This window comes from Chaetura pelagica, unplaced genomic scaffold (assembly GCF_000747805.2).
Source record: "Chaetura pelagica isolate M959 unplaced genomic scaffold, ChaPel_1.0 scaffold101, whole genome shotgun sequence".
In the NCBI taxonomy this organism is placed as follows: Eukaryota; Metazoa; Chordata; class Aves; order Apodiformes; family Apodidae; genus Chaetura; species Chaetura pelagica.
The window spans coordinates 4,850,973-4,869,875 of NW_009952564.1; the positions used below are offsets into that span (position 1 = coordinate 4,850,973).

The 18,903-nt window shown below is 39.6% G+C and overlaps 1 protein-coding gene across 1 annotated transcript in view; it reads left to right on the forward strand.

The window, feature by feature from the left end:
- Positions 1 to 18,903, forward strand: part of BBX (bobby sox homolog (Drosophila)) — a 136,840-nt gene that overhangs the window by 105,196 nt on the left and 12,741 nt on the right. Inside the window, exons 7-11 of the mRNA XM_009993358.1 lie at positions 1,167 to 1,247; positions 4,360 to 4,440; positions 6,625 to 7,534; positions 8,410 to 8,548; positions 11,822 to 11,970. Coding sequence (XP_009991660.1) covers positions 1,167 to 1,247; positions 4,360 to 4,440; positions 6,625 to 7,534; positions 8,410 to 8,548; positions 11,822 to 11,970 — 1,360 coding nt within the window. The remainder of the gene's footprint in view (positions 1 to 1,166; positions 1,248 to 4,359; positions 4,441 to 6,624; positions 7,535 to 8,409; positions 8,549 to 11,821; positions 11,971 to 18,903) is intronic.

Sequence of the window (18,903 nt, forward strand, 5' to 3'; positions counted from 1 at the left end):
CCATTCATATTGGACTGAAAAAGTTGATAAGAGCTGAGAATTTATTACACTAGAAAGATAAAATTTGATGTCCTCTTCCTGCAAAGTGAAGTGTACAAGATCACTTACTCCAGTGGGGTCCTGAGTAGGTTCGCTGAACTGTCTCGAAGCAAAACTAGGATTTTTGAATTATTTAATATTAAAAATTATTATTGCCACACATTAGTATTATTCCTCGTATTTTAAATATCTCACAGTAAAATGAATGTTCTGGATTTTGACTGAGGGGGAAGTATTGTAATGAGTCTCATTGACAATTGAAAAGTAAACTCTTCAAAATAATCTAGTTCAAAAGAAAGCCATTAAATATAAAGAAAAGCTAAGCTAATAGTTCTTGTATCTGAAAGATCATGGTCACGAGCATGATTTTTGTGGTGAGACAGATGTAATGGAAACACTGTTGGTCTTGCACCTAGTCATAGGGCTTTTAAAGGCTTCTGGGTCAAATACTACCATGTAATGACATGCCAAAAAAGATCAACTATGAGAAACTACTAATTCATGTGTTGGTGAATTGATAATGCTGCACTTGGAAGCAGGTCAGAAATAATTTGGCTGCAAAAGCAATGAGCTGAGGTGCAGTGGTAGTTATTTGTTCATCACTGGTGCTGGCACACCAACTAGAAGGCTAGGTTTGGTCTCTAGACGTAAGGTCATCTTCTTCTAACTAAATAAAGTGAAACAAGCAGTGTCTTTATGGACAAATGTTTTTCTTCTTAATCTAACCAAATGGATAATACTGTCCAGGCTTTCTGGGGGAATTGTATTTGACCTTGACCACCACGGTTCATGTTTTTAAGCAACAGGTGCATCTTGTTCATTTAGTCACATAAAGTACATGGCATAATAGAATATTAGCTGAGGACAACACAAAAGTGGAAGAGAATCCATGAGCCTAGTCTGAGGAAGAAATTCCTTGCTTGCTTGTACTCTGCAGACTTTTAAATGCCTGTTGTGTCTTGGATGAGGTTGCCTTTCTGAAGTAAGATCTAAAAAGTAACTTCTGAAAAGATCTAAAAGTAACTGATTTAACTAACTCCTTACTTTTTTCACTCTTTTTCGCTCTTTCTTGCTGTCCTTCCTGTGTGCCACTGAAATATTTTCTTCTCTGTTCATTTAAAACCTAGATCTCATCAAATACTTCCCAGTTGTCAAATCCTGAACCAGTAAGGCACTGTGGGAAGTCGGCACTCTTCCAGTTGGCAGAGGTAAAGTTATACCCATTAATATCACAGTGGGAAGATGTGTGTATCTTCTCCTCAAAAAAAAAGTATGAATTGTGTAAGTTTTGCTGTAGCATCAAGTTTAGTATTTCCAGAAGCAAAGATTAGTAAATAATAAAATAATAAGGTAATTAGGCAGTTGCAGTGACCCCAGGGACCTAGCTTTGCTTGTTACACTTGTTGATGTGCATAGTTTCTTCGAGATCATACAGAAAAGGTTATGCTTCTTTTTTAAAAAATAACAATGCTCAAGACAGTATCAAAGAATGAGAGACAGCAGCATTCTTCTTAATGAGGAGCTGGATACCAAGATTCAAAAAATAAAGCTTTGGTGGAAGGACTGGAAGGTTGGAAGGTGTGTTGCTTAATGGGGACCAAGAATAAGAAGAAAAAAGTAAATTTTGAGCTGATCAGGAAGTTGAAGCAGTGTATTAAGTTCTGAAATTGGCAGCTGTCAGCGATAATCAAGAATACCAGGTCAGGTTTCCCAGCAGTCCTAGAAATTCTCTATGAGTCTTTAAATATACCTTCTTGAAGTCTCCCCTTTTGAATCACTCAAAAACCTCAAGAGGCTTTGAAAATATTGTTCTTGGTGATTGAAAGATGAAAATATGTGCTGTGTTGCAGGTAAATAAGGGAGGATGCTATCACCTTACTCGGTGTTTACTTTAGCTTTTAATATGTATGTATGTATTTGTTTATGTATTTTTCCTAAATCACTTCCTTTTTCCATGGGGAAAATAGCTCTCTGGATCCCATCTAGTGGCATTCAGCAATAGATTCTTACTGGTGAGGTTGATCTCTTCCAGAGGAAAAAAAAAAAGCAACAGAGATTTAAAGCACTGAAAGTATTTTGTGCTTTGTTCCACAGGTAGTAATGCTACTATCTGACTTCATAGGAAGTTAAATGCATAGAAGAAAACCTGCTTTATTCTACAGGCAGTCCCTGACACCAGTGTAGTTTGCAGGTGTGTGCAACATTGTCAGCAGTGCCTATGCAAGGGTGATTACACCTAGCTGTGATCAGTGATCCATTATGGCATTTGATTGTTGCAGGCCTGGGACAGTAGAAAGGCTAGTAACACTTCATCAAGGACACCAGAAGTTTTGAGGTGTTCTCTGGTACAGGACAGCAGCAGGCTTTGAGTGGTGGTATTCAGAGTGAGGCTTTTGCTGTGGCCAGCCTGGCTTTTGGAGGTCAGCATTAAAAGTTGTGATGTGACCGTGAAGCTTGTGAAGCCCTAATGTGGAGGAGGGACAGGTGCTTGTCCACAGGAGTGCACAGTTTGTACTGCAGTTGGTGGAAAAAGTGAAGCTGAGTCTGGCAGCATGACATTTGCTTGTTGGACAGGTTTCTGTGATCTCTCCCTCGGTGATTGCTCAAATGGATTTCTACCAGCCTAATTTAGTATACAAAATGAATGTTAGAGGCTCTGACTCAAACTGAGAAAAGCATGGCAGATGTGCTAAGCAAATCCTCCCTATCTCTAGCTCTTTTAGGACATGATTGCTATTGATATTTTCTAATTTTGGAAATCTCTTTAATGTAGGATTGTAATTAGACAAATAAAAGGAGAAGAGTCAGCTTAACTTTTCAGGTGGCAGTTAAGGACCTGGTTTGGAGCATCCCAAATAAACTGTGTTCATTACCATCTGAAGGGTGTACTAGCTTTTCAAGTTAATTTGGCAGACATCTGTGCCATGGTGCTGTAGCTCCAAACTGCAGATGCTGTGCACTGGAGGGGACAGGACTTCTGTCTCCATGCTGCTGGCATGGCAGGGGTCTGGCTGGTTCAGCACACCACACTGCTCTGCTCCTCCTTCATCTCCCTGCTATGTGGATTAACCAATTTTATCTCCTTTTTTTTTTTTTTTTCCCTGCCTTCCCCTCTGCCATTCTTTTTGATATTTCACAGTACTTCACAGATGGTGATAAAATCAAATGGGTTAAATTATTTTCTAAAACATTCTGAGGATTTCTAAGTTTCTAAAAAATGGTTGGAGCAGCTACACTGCAGTCTGAAGCCTGGGAGGCTGTTGCTGATCAGTTCTGCTGAGTCTCTTGCTGTGCCTAAATGCACGTTTTGACTTTAGCTTCAAATGCAGAGGCAGGGGAGTGAAGGGTGGCAGTGGTAGGAGTCAGTGCATGTCACCTCCACAAGGTAGGGAGGCCACTTCTGCTACAGACTTCTAACAACACTAATAAGGCTTAGCTGCAAGCAGCATTGGGAGACTTGGTCTGTAATGGTCAGGGCTTGGGAGATGCTGTGAAGAGCTGCAGCTTCCAGGAGGTGTAAGAGATATAGCATTGTTAACCTTGGTTTTTTTTTCTTTTACGTCAATGATGGGTTGATTTCTGCAGTTGTCTTTGTGGACCCATGCTGGTTGAGAGCAGGGAAAACTGAGTTTGGCAGGATAGGGGGAGCTAAAAGGTTGTAAATTTAGTTCCCTAGTCTTTGTAACTTCCCCTCTTTCTAAGGAAGCAAGTATAAGAAACTTGCAAGCTTGATCAGAGATTAAGAAAGTCCTTAAAAATAGAATATTTTCTTTTTCATACTAATGGCTGATTCTGAGACTGATCCTTTTAATTTCTTTAGAAAAAGATAATTTCTTTTCACCTAGCTCAAAACTGATAACAAACAATAAAGCATCGAAGAGGATTATGACCTGATACAGGAAAAAGATTCTGGAGAATAATCAGCTACTTGCTGGCCAGGCAGCCTCCCATACTCTTGAGGAGTAGTAAAGGTTTCCAAAGGCTTGAAGCTCTTCCTTCACTTTGGTATTGTAGCATCTTTCTCATATGAGTCCTATAGGACATCAACAAGCAGTGCCATAGTTGGACGGAAGTAACCTTGAGCTACGATAATGAAATTATTTTGCCGTCACATGTCCAAATGAGCCTTCAAAACCACCACCAGGGGTTTATTTATAACAACATACACAAGTCTGCACTTCTTTTTCAGTGTATAATCTTATCAATTAATTTTTGGACGAGGGAGGAAATAATCAACTCAAAAGCCATGTGGTAGACAAAAAATAATTGTGCTGGTAAAATAATGTTTTTCTTTTTTCTCCTCCTCTGTTTTTTCTTTAGATTTCTTCAAGTACATCACATTCAAGTCCTTCTGATTTAACAAAACAATGTGGAACATCAGCATTATTTCAGCTGGCAGAGGTAATATTAAAATACTGGTGACTAATTACCACAGATTCAGTGGGGCAGAGAACTTAATTAGGTTGATTGCTGAAGTCTGGAAGCCAGAACAGTGCTTCAGTTATAATTATACTGTTGCTTAGAGAAGCATAAATTGTCATGGTTTGGGTACTGCTTATCTAGATTTCCCCATATTAGCCATCATCTTGAAGGTTTTGAAGAATCTGTGCTGCAGCTGAGAAGTACTGGCAGTCACATATGGCATAGGGACTTTCCCATTACCAATTAAAATGTTTTGATTTCTTGGTTTAGGGCTTGGGGATTTAACTCTTTGGTTTAGCCCTGGGGGTGTGCAGGGAATTGGGAGAGAGGGTTGAATTACTCTGTTAGTCAGTTTAGGGCATTGCCATTACAAATACCTGTGCAAAATCATTGGATGCTTTCATTTATTTTTGCTTTTCATGTCTATTGGGTTTTTTTTATGTGAGGAATCAACAGGTCAATAACTTACATAGAAACTCTGCTATGATACTCAGCAGATCTTTCTTCTGGAAACAGTTAAAGCCAGTGACCTCTTATTGAAAGGTTGGATTGTTTGTTTCTAAGCTTGCTTTTTTTTTTTTAAGCTTTCTCAGTCTTAAAGATTACAAATTGCAAGTTTGTTTAGAGCGCCCAAAATGGAAGTCACTTCTTTGTAACTACATCTGTAGCCCTCTTTACTACTGCCCACTGCAGAAGCAGTAAAGATCTAAAGAAAAAATGTTGGCAAAGGGTGTGTGCATTTCATTGACAAAATATTGTTACTGTCCAATGAGTTGCATTTTAAAAGTTGATTTTTCAGTTTTTAAAACTACAGGCTATGTTTACATCGCAGTGCAGAAAAAAAGTGACAAAAGTACCTTGGTACTAAGAACGTGTCTTAGCATCGTTGTGAGGTTCCCTCTACCTAATTTAAGCCACTTCCTGATAGACGCTGTGCTGCCCAAGCTTCAGTCTGTCCAGTATTCAACCTAGCTTGCTTGACCTCAGCCAGATCTACTCAGTACAGCAAGAATTTCAGAAACTTACTACAGTGCTCTATCGTTAGTGTTATGCTCATACAAATATTGGTGTAAGAGATACTGGTGTAATGGTGTAAGTTGGCAAGGAAGAAGGGCCTTGCTGATTTGAGGAATCTAGAATTGACCTGAAGAGAATGGAGTGATCTGGAGGGTACATCCATACTGACCACATGGCCCCTAAGTTGAGCTGTTGCTCAGGAAGGAAGCTTCTCATGTCTGGTTAAAATCAAGCCTTTTCCCATCTGGTTTTGCTCCACGTGGCTATTTGGTTGACATTTGATTTAAGAACAAAATAGCACTGGGAATTCAATTTGAGGGGCTTTTGAGGGGGAGAGTAAGAAGAAGAAAGCACATCTTCCCAAGGGAAGCTGCTTGGTGCTGTAAAGGACTACCCTCTCTAGCAGTGGTACTGTAGTCCAAAACCAAGAGGATCTACCAGGTCGGTGCTCCAGGAATTTGACAATTTGAGGACTTTTTCACAACTCGTTTGAATATCGTTGTTCCTCAAACAGTATGGTGGTTTTGGTTTCCACTAATGTTATCTCCAGGAGAAGATAACCATGGCAACCGCTGCTGCTTTGCAGCTTTTTGCAAAATAAGTCTGTGACATGAGAAGAAAGATTTGGAAGTCTTTTTTTACTGCCTTCCAAATTATTTTGTACATTCAAGTAAAAGAATAATCTCGATTACTGAGATTCAATTAACATTTTTCCCCCCTTCCTTCAGGGCCATTTGGAAAATGGAGGAAAGAATTGTATACAAGGACTTTTGGGAGTTGAAGGGGTATGGATATGAGATTTCAAGTAACTTGTCTGTGGCAGTAGTGAGAGATATTGTATTCTGTTGCATTTAAGGTATTCTGAAATTCCATGTAGCAGTTGGGTTTCCAAGTTGTATAAAAGGCACTTAATGAGTCATGGAAACACCACTGAGATCAGTTGGGAGTCTTCCCACCAGCCTTACTCTAGCACTTAGCCATCATCATCACATTGCATCAGTTTCAGAAGGGCTTCAGCGTGTTTCTCAGTACTGTCCTGAACTAAGATGCCAGAGAGATGCCCTGTGTGAAGTTCCTGTTAATATAGGTAAGTAATGTTAACAGTTGATGTTTGTTTCATGAGAGTATTTTTAAAACTCATTTTAGATGTGCCTTGCTTCAGAAGGAGTAAAAGTAAAAGAACCTGGGACAACAAAAGTGGAAGCACCCAAAGATGTGGGAAGGGAAGTTCCAGAGGAAATGGAAGTGGAAGAACTGGAGAAGACAACAATACAAGATTCCTTTAAAGGAAAAATAGAACAAACAGAGAAAATGCAAAACTGGGATGAGACAAAAGTTGAGGAACTAGAAACTGCAAAATGCAGAGATTTTACTAGTCTCGCAATGGAGAGCAATCCTTTTGAGAGAAAAGATGACACAAAGGACATGTGCTGCTCTCCAGAGCTTTCAATGGCTGACATTAATATCCTTGGGCTAAAACCAGAAAAGATAAAGAAGAAAAAGAAAAAAAATAAGTTAGACCGGCACACAAATGAGAAATCCACCCCGAAGAAACCTTGTAAAAAGAGGCAGTCCTCCGAGTCAGACATTGAAAGTGTGATGTACACGATTGAAGCTGTTGCAAAGGGGGACTGGGGTGCTGAGAGACTCGCGGAAACTCCCCGCAAAAAAAACCGCCCTGTCTCAAATGTGAAGGGAAGCGTGTTGGATACAAAATCACCAAAGAAAAAAGTGAAATCAAAAGAGAAGAAGACATCGAAGGAGAAACCCCTGGAGACCACCAAAGAATCTAAGCCTCCCGATTTCCTTAATATTGCTGCCAGCAAGGAAGTACCCTGTGAGGCTTCTGATAATATTAAAGTAGAACCACTGACCCCAACAGAGGAGGTGGTACCCCAGAGCTTGCCAGAACAGGTCAAAACTGAGGACAGTGACTGTGTTAAAAAGATAGAAACCTGTGGCTCCAGGAAGTCAGAGAGATCTTGCAAAGGTGCTCTTTATAAAACTCTGGTGTCAGAGGGCATGCTCACATCTCTGCGCGCTAACGTGGACAGAGGTGGGTGGCTTTCAGTGTTCCCTTTGCAGCATGAGCTGCAAAATCCTGCCTGAAGTGGGAGGAAAAACAAAAGTCCACGTGTAATCTGGAGTTTGGTTGGAGGGTGATGGGAATGCTGTTTCTGGTCGCCTGGGATGCTGCAGGCAGATGGAGGAGACAGAGCCTGTGGTCCAGAGCAAGTCTTCAGAATCCTGCAATCTGTGTTTCTACTTACCTCACAAGCTCTTAACCTCTCCCCTTTTGTCTTTCATAATCTGAGATTTAGCTTTTTGACCAAAGGTTTTGTTGATTAATTTGTCGGTTTGCTGATGGGTGAATGTGGAACTTGTACTGAATGTCACCCTGTACAACTAGCATGTTTCTATACAGACAGCTTGTGTGGTGGTGAGCAAGAGCTCAAGTCCTCAGTCCTGCAAGAGGGAAATGTGTTCTGCTCTTGCTCTGGTTGTTAGGTTCGCTGTAAGTGGTGAGTGAGAACCCTTTACCTTGTGAAAGGATAAACTTGAAATAATTTTTGAAACCTTTCAGTGAGATGTCTTGAAATGCAGTTTTTTGGTTAGTAGACTTATATATGTAATTAGAACAGTCAGAAAATAAAAAAGTGTTTGTAATTTAGGGAAGTTTATTACTGTAAATCCACTCATTTCTTTCTCCTCCTTTATACCTTGAGAGATCCTGACTTTAGAGTTAGTATGAAAACTGGGGGGAAGGGGAGGAAATCTCTGCCAATATCATCCGGTTTAAGTGTTTTGTAGCCCCTTCAAGCAGGTCATTGTAAGTTGCGGTACTGAATGGGTACCTAAGTTCCCTCTGAGCCCACTTTGTTTTGGCATGTTTTTATAAAGATGAGAAACCATTTTCTGCCTTCATCTCAGGAAAAAGAAGCTCAGGAAAAGGCAACTCATCAGATCATGAAGGATGCTGGAATGAAGAAAACTGGGCTTTTTCCCAAAGTGGAACAAGTGGGAACAAAAAACTGAAAAAGACTAAGCCAAAGGAAGACTTTGTTTTTGGGTAAGTTGCAGCTTAACACTGTCCAAAGTTTTTTTTAGGTCAGTCTGGTAACTTAAGAGTGAGTCTTTCTCATTACAGCTAAGTGAACTGCATCCAACACCCAAATAATGAGAATAAGACAGATTTCCTGAAAATTACAAACCTCCTGGACTGAGTCATGTTCTAGATACTCTTGTTTATATACCAAAGTAATTCCTTAGAGATATTTCCTGGTTTACGGTACTGTAAACAGATTTGAATGACGTTATTTACTCACTTCAAAAAAAAAGGTGCAATATTTACCTGCTCAAGAGTTGCTGAAGAGGATTAGTTATGTTTTCAGAGCACTTCACAAGCTGTATTTAAAGCTCTGTGTAGGCATTCAATCATCATAAACAGAATTAAGCTAGAAAGAACAGAGCACATTGCCGGCTTGTAGAGATTGCTTACAGAGGAAGAATAAACACAGTTCATATTGGCAAATGTGTAGTGACAAGATATTTAAACTGTTCATGGGTACCATGAAGAAATTAAATATATCACAAGAATGATTAATGTTTACAAATGCATTAAAATTTAGCAAGGCCACACAGAATTACTTTTCTAGAGTATGCATAACAATTTTTTGTTCAGAGTATTACAGATGTATTTAGCTGTAGGCATAGCTGTTAATTCTGCTTAGCCCTTCATACTTACTTGCAAATTCTTTAAGACTTCCAATTAACTATATTCAGAGAGTGAAAATTAATTTAAAAGGAGTAGGTTTTTCATACTTCATGCTTAAAATTGTAATACGTTTCTTTTGTACAGGCTTGCAGTAGCCTTTTTTATAACCTAGCCAATGTGAAATTCAGCTGCAGCTCACTTCACAGCAAAGACATTAAATTTATTAAAATCTCCCAAGTCTTTGAATAGTCAAGAAAAATTAAGGAAACACTTCCTGCATTTTCAGTGCATTGTATGTAAGTTTAATAACTTTTTTAAATTTAAATTGAAAGATTGAAAACTTTTTACATCTAATGGTGTGAAAACTGAATGCATCTCCTAGCAAAAAAAAAAAAAAAAAAGTATTTACAATTATTCACTCTTTTTATACTAGTTTATCTAGGAAAAATGTATTAATCACTAATTTATACAACAAATGCTGTCCTACTATCATTAGCTGGTTGGATGGGGAAGGTACATATTTGCCAATCATATTTTTTTGCCAATCATATTTGCCAATACATGTTTGCTTCTTGATTCAGTCATGGTATTAGTTAATATTGTTTAGTGAACTCTGTAGAAGCAGAATTGGTAATTTGTGAAACATAAGTGTTAGAGAAGGTATCCATTATCCCTGTTCATTGCACTACATGATCTTCTGGCTATTTGAAGAGCTGGTTTTAAATCTGCCTGCTCCTACCAACTCTTTCTGATCCCTTCAGCATCACCTTTCAGCCTTGTTTCATATGTGTGTAGGGGAGAGGGTCCTTACCCCTTTAGAATTCTGTCTTTTCCCCTGTTTATCTTACCTCCTCCATCAGTAGCTGCCCACATTTCCCCAATGGTCCCTGTCAAATTTTCTTTGTCCTTGTGCAGCCTCCTCCTTTGCTGAGTAGTTCTCTGCCTGCATGAATCTCCTTGCAGGGCTGGGCTGTACGGCATGAAGGTCTCTGCTCAGCTACACCTGTCTAACCAGGCTTGTGAGATGCTCTGAAAATTCGTTACAATGTGAATGATTTATTTTTTTTTTAATAATAAGTAATTGCTGACATGGTGATAGCACTCTCCTCCATGTCTCACAAGCTATAAATTACTAGGCAGGGTGGCAGCTCGTCTGCTTTCAGGGTAGTTCTTTCCTTATTAGAGCCACTGCCTCTCATATGCCCTTGAGGGAGGAGGTGAGGCAAGTGGCAACAGGCAGTGGGAGAGAAACTGGTGTGGAGGATGGAGTTGCATGTCAGCTGTCAGAGCAGAAAATGGGCTTGTTTTGTGGTTGTCAGGGAACATCTGCATGGAAGAGAAAGGTAGCAGACTGAGCACCACTCGTGTCAGGTATCTTGGTGATATAAAAACAAAACAGAAGGTGCACACACACACAAAAAAACACGAACAAACCCCACCTTGCACAAAGTCTGCCAAGACCCAAGGCTGTATTTTAAGATGGAAGATTGCCAAAAGACCTAATAATTCCAGAGTTAAAATGAATTATCATTCTGTATACCAAAGCTTTCAGAATGCAGTTTGTTTGAAGTGCTGCTTGACAGAGCAGAGGGAAGCATCGTGTTTCTTGTGATGCTTCTAAGTGTACAGTGCATAACGTCCATCCCTCCAAAAGTAATGCCAACTTCTGTCAAGTTCAGGTTTTCTGTAGCAAACAGAATTAAAGATGAGTGGAAAATATCATTGTTCCCCTGTCATTGACAGTGCTATTTATAATCTACTTAGCTGTGCTCATTGCCTTTTGTTTTAAACACAGTTCCTTTCTATGCTCCTGCCTGGTTGCAAAACATTTCTGGAACACAGTGCTTATACAAGACAGCATAGTCATTGTTGACAGAAATGCTGTGCCATACCATCCTGTTGGTTGTTTATTTTCATGTGGCTGTCAGAGACAACAGTACTATGTCTGTGGATTTTTTGAGTTGTAGGTAAAGCTACAGTTATTCAGCTTGGTCAGATGTATGTGGATTGCTTGGTTTCATGAAAGCATGAGCTAGTTGGATTTTCCACCTAAAAGCAAATGAAACACAAGGGGAGGAATTATAATCCCTCAGAACACATACAAAGCTCATTGCTATCCCAAAGCATCAGGTTTTAGAATATCTGCAGAATATTTAATAGTTTGACATTTTTTGTCTAGTTTGAATAGTTGTTTTCATTCTTGTGCAAGAACTTTTAGGTGAAAATATTTTATTGGTTTGTTTATTTATAGGCTTTATTGTCTTTTTTTTTTTTTTCATTCCCCTCACAGAATAGGCAAATTCCTCTATGAATCTGTGCAGGAAACAGAGCTAAATGTCACCAGTGTGACATTGATTTGTTGGGGTTTTTTTCCCTAGTTTTAATGTATAGAACTAATCTAATCAATTTGTACTGAGTTACAAACGCAGGAGCTGGAGTGTACATTCTCATCCCAAAATTGGATTAATATGTACTAGTTTGGTGTTTACAGTGTGTGTGCACTTACCTCTCTCCCCCTCTCTCTGTGTTATTTAGATGTGTATACATGGACAGATGCTCCTAAACAATCTGGTTTTTTCTCCAGAAACGGAGTTACATTTAATTTGATTGGTTTTGTTTCCCCTTTAGCTTAGCAAAGTTGGAAGAAGAATTTGAAAAGAAATTCAACAGCCTCCCTCAATACAGTCCTATTACCTTTGACAGGAAAAATTCAGCTGTTCCGAGGAAAAAGAGAAAGCTTGGAAGCGGCTCATCTGAACAACCAAAATCCAACAAAGGTAAATTACCATGTGCCATTCTTAAACAAAATCAATGCCATGCTCAGAAATTTATACTTTCTTAATTTACTGTTATATTTTAAAAGTTGTGGAGTTGAAGAAAACATTTTTCTAGCACTGAAGTTACATGGGTTGGCTGTGCTGTTGACTCCTGATTTTCAACCTGAGTAGAACTAGTTAGAGTTTGTATATGGAATATATTCCTCATAGCAAGCAGATTCGTCAAAAACATGAGTGTTTGTGAGGGAAGTGAATTTGACAGGTTTTCCGAGGAGAAAATGGAGGAAAAGGGCAGATAGTCAAAAGGTTACATTTTTGCATTTTTTAAAATGTAGTTTTATGCTGGTCTGCATTTCACTATAACTTTAGGCTCTGTCAATTAAAGTGTAAGATTCCAAAGATGTCTGAATGAAATACATGGATTTTTTTTTCTCTTTAATCAAGATTATAAATCCTATCATAAGTTTGGAGCAAAAACGTTCAGACATGATAACAAAAGTTTAAAGGACAGGAAAACCAATTTTATAGCCAGCTCAGCTGCTGAGGCTGTTGGGGGGAGAAACTCTTGGCACATTTGGCTGTTCTATATCCAAACAACTTGTAACACAGAGATCGTAGAGAAGTGAGAATATGTTAGGAAAAACTGCTTTTAGACTCTGTCGGAAATCCTGATGCATATGTGCAGTACAGAAGCATCTCAAAATGAAGGAATTAAGTACCTAAAAAGAGTCCTCATTATGCACAGTTCATGGTGTGAAGCTAGTTTCCTTTTCTGCTGCTGTGGTAGTTCCACTGACTGGCAGGTTTTCACATCTAAGACAGGTATTTTAGCCAGGTGACCCTGTATTACTTCTATGCCTTTTGCCTGCTTCACAAATAATCACATTACAGTATGCAGGATTGAGCAGCTGTTCTTTTCTAGTGAATGCCAATTTTGTTACTGGTTTTTGTATTTATATAATTAGATGTGGAACAGGCAACTTGTGCTGATACCAAGTGAATTCTGACTTCAAATGCCTCTCTTTTTTTATGATATGTATTCAACAGAACTTCTTCAATGAGCATGAAAGAATTGCTTTACAGTGTGATAATATGGTGGTTAATTAAGCAACATCTGTTGGGAACAAGATCTCATCTGCCATGTTCTGGCATTTGACGTTGTAATAGCAGCTGCTTCGATTTCCTGCTGCAGTATTTACCTGTTCAAGTGTCTCTATGTCTACAAATTTTGCAGGCCCTATGTTGTTTGGGAATGGCACGCTAGAATCCTACCTACCTCAGATTAGGTAGCCCAGAAGTGCATTCTGCTTTTGGCTAGGTTCATGTGTGAGAGCTTAATTTTTATCCTTGTTTGTATCATTTAAATAGCTTTGAAATATATTTGGCCATGTCTCAAGGGAAGTTCAGAAACATAACTGAAGGCAGTTTACACACCTGATGTAAATAGTTTTGACACAGCCCTGGGGCGGAGGCCATGGAGCATTTGCCTCTAGCTGACAATAAGGGTTCTTTAAAACTAAGCCAGCTGAGTTTGCACTGAAGCAGATGGTAAACAGTCACATGAACTTTTCCACCAACTGAGCTGTAGGGTTGCAACAAGCAGCCCGAGGGCAGGAATATCTGATAGTGATATTGCTGTTTCTGTAGTGAACATCTAACCACAGCCCCAGACTAAACCTAGATGGAGCTAGTGATACCTGCTCGTACTATCAACAAATGCTGAACTCACTCAAGGTAGCTGGACAAGGTGTCAGCTTTTGTCAGTCACTCCATCTCCCGGGAGAGTGAAGTTCAGCAATCAAGAAGTAGCTGAAGAACTTTCAGATAAACCATAATTCTTTTGGAAAAGAAATCCTATAGCAATGGATTGATTTTTAACTGGTTTTCTTTTGTTAGGATGCTTAAAATTAGAGTTGTGGATTTGAAACAGCATACAAGCAAGCTTACTAGTTTAGTAAGGAAACTGTTCTAGTTGAGCCAAACATTCATTTTGTGATGTACAGACAGGCCATTAAGCCTCATCATGCTGTTGGCCTGTCTGTGAACTGCGACAAGTCCAAAGACGGAGAATACTGACTTCCAAAGGTGTTAAGAATACAGGTCTGCATACTAGGCTTCTGCAAATATTGCAGGGAATGAAGATGGCATATTTTGCAAAATGATAGAGCTTGATTTGGAATGGTTCTGGATTTTTTAATTATTATGGTTTTGTACCCCATTGGAATTAAACAGAAGTAACATCTTACTCTTGCAATGTGATGAGCGTGAGCCATGAAGGGTCATTAAGTGTTATATGTATGACTCTGTTGGAATGTAGAAGACCTTAAGTTTGCTCTGCTGTGCTTTGTGTCTTGTGGAGTTTCTCCTGCTATTTGGTTCTCCCTTGAGGTCTCTGTAAGGTAATTAGAAGAGGTGTCGCACAAATGTTGCCTGCTAGTGACTGGGGCTTCTGGATGTTTCCAATAATAGATAATAACTACTAAGGAGCTAGGTTTGGTAAAATCTTTAAAATAATTCCCTACTTTTTCTGAATAAGCATCTGCAGGATCATAATCTTCCCAGACATTCTCTCTCCTTAGATAAGTACTTAATTTTTGCAGTCTACACATCACTAGCAACTAAATTACATTTAAAAGGTGGAAAATAGGTCGGAGTACTGCACACTGAAACTTCCCTGGGATAGCAGGTGAATAAAAAGAGATAAATGTTTTTGTTGATTTTGGGGTTGTGTCTTGCCCACCCCCCTTATAACTAAGGCTCTATGCCTTAGTACATTGTAATTTTCACTGAATGATGCCAGACTGATTTTCTGTGAAATGCCATTAACCTACACCTGCAGGAACCCTGATCTGCTACCTAACCCAAACAGCCACGATTCTTAGGACATTTTCCTACTCCTTAATAGAAAATTGGTGAGACAGTGTTCACTGACTCCTTCCATTGTGCTTGTCATGACCAGTCCTCAGTTCAGCCAGTTGTTTTCATATAAAAACACCTCAAAAACCATGTAATTTGAAAGCTGTTCCAAATCTACTACATGTATAAGGGAAAATTTGAACTGTCTTAAATGAGAGGCAGTTTTTTTCCCCAAGCTTTCCAAATTTTCCAAATTCTGCTCCCACTGGGGATCTTCAGTGGGAGCAGGATTGCACAGGCAGTAATACTTTCGCAAATTCTGCCTCAAGCATTTTGAACTGGACGCATGAATATACAACAATAATGTCACAAAATGGCTGAAAAATTCAGCTATACTGAATCTGTGCAGGTGGCCTGCTCCAACATTTGCTGGAGCTGTGACTGATTTCTTTTTTTCTTCTTTCCACTGGCATCTGTGCCAAAACATCCCACCACATAGAAGTCAGCAGTCTGCAGTGAGTCACTAATCCGCTTGTATGCAAAAATGAGCAACAGGCACAGTCATTATTTCTGCCTTGTGCTGTGAAGAAATGCTCACTTACACTGAGCTCTCAGTTAAGGCTTTCATTTTGGGAAGGCAAGGAGAGGAATGCATTTATTTGGGGAAGGGATTATCGACGTATTTTTTTTGTCTCTGGCCTCCAGGATTAGAAATAAAGCATCAGCTTAAAGTGGATGTTTCTTTGTGGCATCCCTCTGAGTCTTAGCTCAGGGGATTGTTTTTTACTCGCTTCAGAGTGTTCAGATGCCTGGAGATTGCATGCTGTAGTGTTCCAAAGATCATGACCTAAAAGTAGATCATCAGACGAATCTGTTTGTCCTGGTGTTTTTTTATTATAATGTTGAAGTGTTCTTTACTTTATCAGGCCCTTTAAAATAGGGAGCTTTGTGAAAGCAGGGTGGGGATACAGAGGAAATGCATTTGTGGTTTGCTACATGGAGTGGGTTCATTTTCTTGCCTGCTGCTTGCCAGAGCAGCTGCCATTGGCCTTAGGACGTATTCCCAGGAGGAAATAAATCCCTGCCGCCTTCAGTGAGCACACGGATGAGCCTGGGATTACCAGGTGGTTAAATCCTATGGCAACTGCTGAAATGCTCGGGAAGGGAAAAACCATGTAGAGTATGCAATAAGCAGGAGATAAAGGCTTAGTTTACACTTACAGATGGCTGTATAACAATAGCAAGTAAGCTAACATTAGAAGTGTTCTTAAGTTTTCTGTAAGAAATCTCATCCAGAGTCCACTGCCTAACAGCAAGCCTTTTAGGTTAGTTTGTTTTTTCAATCATTTGTTATCTTTGTATTGAATATTGACAAGTGTCATTTGTTTGAAGTCTTGGAGTACTTGCTTGCTGTCACCATGAGACAGGCATATCCCAGCTAGGCATCCTGTAAACTCCTGCATGGGCAAGTGTACCTAAACAGAGTGACCTTAGGGCCCCTGTTAGTGAGAGCCTGAAAAGGGCTATAAACTCTATCCCAGACAAAACCAGCACAGGGGCTTGGGAATGCCCCTTTGTTCAGCCTTTCCTACACGCCATTGTCCACATACTGTATTTTCATGTCTCCATATTGGTTTAGTTCAGTTCATTTCTACTAAAAGAAAAGCAGTGGTTTTCATACCTGAGTGTGCCATGCAAAGGTCCTGTATTTGGCAGTTCATTGTATTAGGTCTTAATCTAAAGGCAGGATGGGATGTGGCCATTTTCAAAGAACCAGATAGTCTGTTCAGCAGTTACTGTACAATCTGTATGTGCGAGAGTGATTTGTTACTTAGCTTTTCACAGAGGACTGTGCACATATCCACTAGCTCATTCTTAAGTATTTCAGACAGAGTGTGGGTGAATTTTCTTGAGGAGTCAGAAATTACATTCTCAGGTCCAAGTATGACATGTTGACCTATTTAGCTATTAGCCCATCTTCTCTTTCACTGCATTCATGGCTGAAGGGTATTCAAGTGTCAATAGGCACTGTCTCTCAGGAGTAACAGCCAAAAGTGTGGAAATTGGAAGTTTCCTTATGAAAAGGCAGCTTCTCTTTTGACCCCACTGAAGCAGTGTCCTTGGATTTTGCGTTTGGGAACAAAATTCTACATGCAAGTGGCATGTGCCTTGGAGTACCCTATATATTGTAGATACAAGCTTATGAGCAAAGGTGCCTTAGATGATAGAAGAGATGAAAGGCACAAGTTTCCTTCTTCCTACAATGCCTGGCATCTTTTTGTTGGGTTTTTCATCTCGACTTTTCTACTTAGAGTTGCTGGCACTGGCTGACAGTCAGTGGTATTGATTGAAATGGTCTGTAGGGTGCAGTTTGAGCTGTAGAAATGGAGACTTCTGTGATACTATATAACATGTTGCTTAATCCAAACACCTCCAAAAATCACTAATATGCTAATTTAAAAAAAAAAAAAGTCCTAAAAATCATTTAGTTACTTACCTCTGCCTGTGTCTTTTGGCAGAACTGTTGTGGGAAGACTTGTCTCTGTTAATGTGCATGAAGTGTTTGACCTTAGTTTTTCAGAAACACTCTTTTTTTTTTGCTCAGGCTTCCCCTCAGCCTACCTGAGCTTTTTCATTCCTTCTTTTGCAGTGACATTAGACTTCTTATCCTCTGTGATACTCAGGAAGCTATTGTAAAGTTTGCTGAACACTTGAATCAGTTTGAGTTCAACTTCTGTTGAACTTTCTGATGCTTCTATACAAGTTGTAGTGAAGCTATTCAGAGTGCAGCTGTTGTTGCCTAAGATAGTGTCTCACTTGGACATTATTTGGTTCATTGTTTGTCTTCTAGATTTTTTGGGAGGTTACTGGTTTTTTTCCCAGAGTTTTGATTTCTTCAGTTTTAAAAATCAGTGAGCCAACAGATAGAAAATCTTAGGGTTTCTCTGCCCATTTCTGGCTGGATTTCAGCTTTCAGAATTTTCAATATTATTCTCTCAGGAATTTCAAAGCCATTCATTAGTGCCTGTGAATGGTTTTCCCATCCTTCTTCCATGTGCTACACGCTTTTCTCCTTTCCCTGCATATAGAAAGTCAGTGGTGGTAAATTGCAGATGTGTGTTGTAGAATTACCTTAAACACACTTTACTACATGGTTGCAGTTGTGTTTCAGTAGCCAATAATGTCTGTCTGATTCCTGAGGAGGTGAGGAGACCAGTTTTTCTGGTGGATAGAATCCTGTTCCAAGTCAGCTGCAGGTGGGAAAGACACCCTCTTGTTAGGCTATAAGCTGGCTTGTCACCTGCAGTGCATCTCATTGCTCTTTGGGCAGCTCTCTTCTGAGCTAGCTGAAGCACCTGCTTGCCTTGTGTGTCTTTTGAAACAAGACTTTAAAGTGCAGTTTTTTTAAAAGTAACTCAAAAAAAGTAGCTTTGCAGTGTAGAGATTATACATCTTTGATCTGTTATGTCTATGCTGTTGCTGTATCATTGTTTACTGTATTAATGAGGCAAAGGATGGCTTCTTGATGACCTCTTCTAGTGGCATACTTTGTGGTTTGATGTCACATAAGATGTTTTCCGAATACTACTAGCAAAGACTCTGCTATCAAAGCAGGAATAATATGAGTTGTACATAGTCTCACCTTCTTCTCCTGGCACTTTTTACGTAGTATAAACTCATTTGCACCAAAAAGGCAGAGGTCTCTAGCACTCTGTGGTGGATTGGCCCTGGTTGGAAGGTAAGTCCCCACTCTGTGACTCATTCACCCTTCTGCATTGGCACAGGAGAGGGAATTGGAAGGGCAAAAGCAACAGAAAAAAGCCTCAAGATAAAGATAATAATAAGTGAAAGGGGTGGGGAGTGAGGGATGAACAAGTTATGTAAAAGCCAGCACTTGCCACCAACAAACTGATGCCCAGCCCATCCCTGACCATTGACTGCTTTGGAAAAAGCTGTCCCCCAGTTTTGTTGCTGAGCACTATGTTATATATGGTATGAAATCCATCTTGGTCCCAAATGTGTTCCCTCCCAGCCCTTTGCATATCCGCAGCCTAGTGGCTGGGGGGGGGGGAAAAA